General features: G+C 66.9%; 1 protein-coding gene across 1 annotated transcript in view; it reads left to right on the top strand.

Moving 5' to 3' along the window:
• Nucleotides 1-41: 41 nt before the first annotated feature.
• The window catches only part of MNEG_12659 (hypothetical protein), a gene marked incomplete at both ends in the record, with an annotated part of 6,883 nt that continues 1,664 nt past the window's right edge, over nucleotides 42-5,260 (top strand). The window contains 9 exons of the mRNA XM_014038869.1: nucleotides 42-74; nucleotides 306-389; nucleotides 726-886; nucleotides 1,223-1,543; nucleotides 1,751-2,011; nucleotides 3,750-3,908; nucleotides 4,235-4,404; nucleotides 4,579-4,873; nucleotides 5,149-5,224. Coding sequence (XP_013894323.1) covers nucleotides 42-74; nucleotides 306-389; nucleotides 726-886; nucleotides 1,223-1,543; nucleotides 1,751-2,011; nucleotides 3,750-3,908; nucleotides 4,235-4,404; nucleotides 4,579-4,873; nucleotides 5,149-5,224 — 1,560 coding nt within the window. The remainder of the gene's footprint in view (nucleotides 75-305; nucleotides 390-725; nucleotides 887-1,222; nucleotides 1,544-1,750; nucleotides 2,012-3,749; nucleotides 3,909-4,234; nucleotides 4,405-4,578; nucleotides 4,874-5,148; nucleotides 5,225-5,260) is intronic.

Raw genomic sequence — 5,260 nt, 5'->3', positions numbered from 1 at the left:
CCCCCATGCTGTTCAAGGCGGTCTGGGCCCTCATCAAGCCGATGCTCAACCCCCGCACCCTCAACAAGATCCAGGTGGGTCGAAGCTGCAGCGCCGGCGGCAGGCAGGGGGGCACGCGGCGGCGCGCGGCATGCACCAGCATCTCCCGCAGCTGCAGAGGCGTGCGCTTTCCTACACGCGTGCGCCCCGTAGCAGCGTTGAGCATCTGGGCTGGGACAGAGTCGCGGCGCCAAGGTGCATCCAGGCATGCCCTGTGTGGCGCTTTCCTGAAGCTGTCTGTTGATGCTTGTGTGGGTCACCTCCAGATCTGCCAGACCAACTACACCGCCGACCTGCTGGAGTGGGTTGACCCGGAAAACCTGCCGGCCTGGCTCGGCGGCCGGTCAAAGGTGCGGCGTGGTCAGCAAAACAGGCCCCGGCCTGGTGGCTGTGCGAGGTCAGCAATTGGTCCCTGGGTTGGACGCCCCGGGGCAGCAGGGGCTTGTGCGAAAGGCCGTCTGGTTTCCGCACGAAAACTTTGTCTTTGTTGCCCATGCATGTGCACACTGCCACTCTTTCCTACACGGACGTGCGCACGCGCGCATGCGCACACTCGCACGCACGCACACATGCTTGCACACATGCGCATGCACATACACGCACATGCGCGCGCACACACACGCGCGCACACACACATACACGCACATACCAAAATACACCCCCTTGGAATCCCCCGCCAATTAAAGGGCACGCTTCTGGACGACGTCGGCCCCTGGTCCGACCCCGAGGTGCTCCACCGCCTGGAGGCAGACCTGCCCGCAGCCGGCCGCGCGCTCAGGGCGCTGCGGCACAGCGCCGCCACCAACCTGGCCGAGGAGGGGGAGGAGGACGGATACCAGTCACCCAGGTGTGTGTGTGTGTGTGTGTGTGTGTGTGTGTGTGTGTATGTGTTCGAGGTGAGGGTGTTGCGGGCCAGGTGAAGCACAGGGCGCGATGGCCTGCCTCGGGGCGGGGCCGCATGCGCTGCCCCGCGGTTGCGCTGTGTGCGGTCATTGCGAAGCTTCGCTTCGGAGCTGTGCTGCGCACATATGTCAGCGTACCAGGTACCCGGCATACACCCTGATTGACTGACAAATGTAGGAGGCGCCGTCGGCATTTGCGTGGGAGCTTCCAGGCACCGCCGGCCAGCTGCTGCTGCCTCGAGAAAGCTGTCTTTCAGCACGCGGCCCCAACCCTTTCGCAGGTCTGAGGCATCCTTTGTGTCTGTGGTCTCCACCAACAGCAGCATAAACCAGACCTCCAGCTTGGTGGAGGCCGGCAGCGGCCCAAGCCTCCCGCAGCAGCTCTCATTCACGAGCGGCCAGGACAAGGGCAGGGCCGCCTCAGCGCCATCGCCGCTGCAGCAGCAGGGCCCTGCCGCAGCGGCGGCGGCGGCGGCCGCGGCGCACGGAGCAGCGGCACGGGCGCAGTCGCAGGGCGCGGCGGACACGCGGGAGGGCGCGGAGGCGGCGGCGCGCGGCAGCTTTGACCAGGCGGCCATCTTGGCAGCGGCGGCCGCGGCCAGGTGCGCAAACAGCGCGCGCGCGGCGCTGGCCTTCGCAAAGGGCGCGGCCTTTGCAAAGGGCGGCCCCCCTCGATGGGCGGCGATCAAGCAGGCGCTGCGCTTGCGGCTCGCGGCGTTGACAGCAGGCCTGCTCGAACCCCCTCCGCGTGCCCGCCTGCCTCGCTGAACTTACACCACCAACCCCTGCCGCCCCTTCGACCCCCGCAGGACCCAGTCGCTGGTCGAGCGCGTGCAGGCCCTGGAGCAGCTCTACGCGCAGCAGATGCAGCGGCTGAAGGGCTACATGCCCTCCGGCGCCGTCGCGCGCGCCGCCGAGCGGCGGCTGGCCGCGTCGGCGCCGGAGGGCAGCCTGCTGCGGCGCGTGGACCTGCTGGAAGACGGCCTCGAGCTGCTGCTGCGCGCGCAGGACCTGTCGTGGCAGGAGGAGGAGCGGCGGCGCGCGCGGGACGGCTGCTGCGGCGGCGGCGGGTGCGTGGTGTCGTAGCCGGCGCCCCTGCCCAGCGCCTCCAGCAGCAGGGGGTGCAGGGTGCCGGCGTCGCCGCCGTTTCCTTGATTGTTTGGTTCGACGACCTGTTGTGGGCAGTAGGCCTTGAAGTTTCATCCTAACTAACAGGTTCCTGCATTTGTTTGTGGGAGCGCGCTGCGTCCCAATGTCGCCAGTGCAGGACTCGGCAGCGTGGTCGCCGTCAATGGTACCCTGGCAAACAGGCAGGCGTTGCAGGCCATTGACGGCAGCGCGCACCCACAACTGACGGTGGGCCGCACCAGTCCCCAGCCACGTGGGCAGGCCTTGCAAGCCTGGTGTCCCATTTTCAAAAGCACGCGCTGCGCGCCTGTGAAGCGCCCCTGGCACGGGCCCATCTAGAGGCGATTGGTCGCTGTTTCGCGTCCAAGCGACGTGCATCCCTTAGCCATTGCCACGGCCACGCGGCCTGCAGCTAGCCAGGCGCACATCGGCAGCCTGCCGGCGCAATTTTGCAGCTCCAGAATCCGTTTGCAGCGGCCTGTGTGCTCGCGCACGTTTTCATCGCGAGCGCCCCGGCTTCGCCAATGCGCGGCGCCTTTTCAGGCATGGGGGTTCAACCGTGTGCGTGCTTTGACGCCGTTGCTGATGCTACGGCGGCACACGCACAGGGGCGTACCAGCCGGCATCTGGGTAGGCGCACCATGCGCGTGCTCGCTGCACCACCAACGATCACTTGAAACTACCCCCGACGGAGGTCTGTTTCGCGCCTAGTTCAGTGTTTTGCTCCTCAGCTTTCCACATGAGCTTCTGTCCTCTTATTTGTATGCATACAGGCAGGCCTCCTTTCGCTAAAAGCACTGTTGAGCACATCTCAGCACGAGACCAAGCCGCATCCTTCTCAATTCCCAACACCCTAAACGCTATCGTTACTGTCACTTGTGCACGGCTTGTCTTGCTTGTGCAGGATTTTTGCGATGCAACCAGGCGGCGCGACTTCCATCCGGCTGCAGGCGTAGAACGGCCATGCTGGCCGCTCATGCCAGGTGTGCCCTCAAACTGGTGGTGTGATGGGCAAAACTGCTGCCCAGAGCCCGTGGCTACAGGGAGCCACCCAGGCCAGAGTCGGTGTCACACATCAAGATTCCCATTCAGTTATTGTGTGATTCGCATTAGCCCGACCCAGCCTGAACCCCGGTTGCAGCCGACCACATGACACCTCTCCAGTCCGTGAGGCAACCGCCACTGTGGGACGGGTGTCCGCGCGACATAAGAGCCCAGTGGCAGCCACGGTCAGTGCGTACATACCTGGGTTGAACGTCATGTGAAGGTCTGCGACGTGTTGGCATGGACGGCCCCCTGTCCGCCAGCTGGACACACGAGGGCCGGCATAGCACCAAGATCGCATGCAAATCGCTCGCGGCCCCTTCCAATTGCATTTGAATATACTACATAGCGCAACAAGGAACACAGACACCCACCTCGCGCCGCGAGCGCGCCATCAGTGTTGAGTTGAACCAAGGCAGCGTCGTGGCCTCGGCCAGGATGCAGCATGCGCTGCACACGGGCAGAGGCGGCGTTTTAAGCGTTCGGCACGGTCTCTTACCTGGTGGCGTGCCCTTGATGGCCGTGCGGGGAGCAACCTGCAGGTGAGACAGGGACACTGAGCTTGCTGGGACAGCAATGGTTGAACAACGTCTACCACGAAAGCATCAAAACGGACATTTGAAACGTTTTCGACAGGCACGCGAAGCACGTGGTGACCGGCGCAACATGCAGCAGCGCGCCACGAGGCCGCGCACTGCTGCGCGCCAGCGCTGCAGCACACCTGGGCGAATGCGGGCGGTGGCAGCAGCAGCAGGGCGTCAAGAGAGCAGTGCGAGCAGCTGCGGTGCCAAACAGGTGAGGACTGCGGGGCAGCGTGTCCAGGATTTGAGCGGTACACGCGGTCCACCGGGTTGGCATGGCCTCATGCGCACAGCAGGGGCAGAGGCATGCACGGGGGATGGCCTGTGGGCATCCTGCACTTCGCATGGATGCAAGCGCACCCGGCCCACTGCTGTCTATCTTCCGCCTGTGCATTCCCCTCCGCCCCGCCGCTGTTACCCCCAGTCGTGGCTGCACAGCGCTGCAACCCCCCCGCCCTGTCGCCCCGAACCCCCGCGTGCCACACCCCCGTGAGCCCCCCTCGCCCCCCCACCTTCACCCCTCCCTCTCGGCCCCCGCAGCACCCTCGAGCAGGTCCCCCTGGTGATCAGCCAGCAGCTGGCCGTGGACTCGCCCGCGCGCGTGCGGCGCCTGGAGACGCTGGTTGAGCTGAAGAAGCTGTTCAGAAACTGCCTGCGCGCGGAGACGCTGCTGGCGCTGCCGTCGCCCGTCTACACGCTGCAGCCGCTGCGTGAGCGGACGCGGCCCCTGGCCCTTCCCCTGAATGCAGACGCCCACGTGCATCAAGGGGACAACACCTTGTTTTGCAGCGCCTGTGTGCATGCAGCACGCGAGCCGCGAGGCCCGCGACGCCCCTCCCCTCAACCTCCCTTTCCGCGCTCGCCGCCGTCCCCTCCCTCCGCAGCCTCCGGCGACGTCCGCCACAACGGCCTCGACAGCCGCGACTCCCAGGCGAGCGTCGAGGAGGAGCAGGAGCGCCTGCAGGCGGCGGTCGAGCTGATTGCAGAGATGCAGCTCACGTCAGACCAGCTGCGCCAGGGCTTGCGTTCGCCGGCGCTGGCCGGCGGCTTCGGGCGCGAGTTCTGGGGGGAGCCGCCGGCGGAGGACGCGGAGGCAGCGGTGCGGGAGGCGGCGCGGGGCTTTGCGCAGCGGCTGCGGGACCGGGCGGCGGCGGAGCTGCCGGCGCTGCCGTTTGACAGGTGGGGGGCGCGGGGGCCCCAGTAGAGTCCAGTATCAAGCGGTCGCCAGCCCCTGGTGTGGTTCTGCAGCATTGTTCAGGGCAGCACGTCGCCGCCAGCTTTGCCTGCGTGCGGCACGAGCCGCAAGCGCGCTGGGCACGCGCACCCGGCTTTTCGGGCGTTTCAACCCTGCTCTGCTCCCGCCGCCCCTGTTTTTTGGCCGTGCTCGTCCTGGCCCCCGCTTCCTTCGCGCTCGACGCCCCGCGGCGCCCGCCCGCCCCTCTGGCCCCCCGCAGCGAGGCGCAGGCCCAGGTCGCGCTGGACGTCCGCAACAGCCGCTACAACCGCCGCCTGCAGCAGGTCGTGGAGGACGTCAGCAGCATCAAGGGCGGCGCCCGCAGCGGCGGG

The sequence above is a fragment of the Monoraphidium neglectum genome (assembly GCF_000611645.1).
Source record: "Monoraphidium neglectum strain SAG 48.87 unplaced genomic scaffold scaffold03360, whole genome shotgun sequence".
Lineage (NCBI taxonomy): Eukaryota > Viridiplantae > Chlorophyta > Chlorophyceae > Sphaeropleales > Selenastraceae > Monoraphidium > Monoraphidium neglectum.
This window is presented reverse-complemented; position numbering and strand designations above follow the sequence as displayed.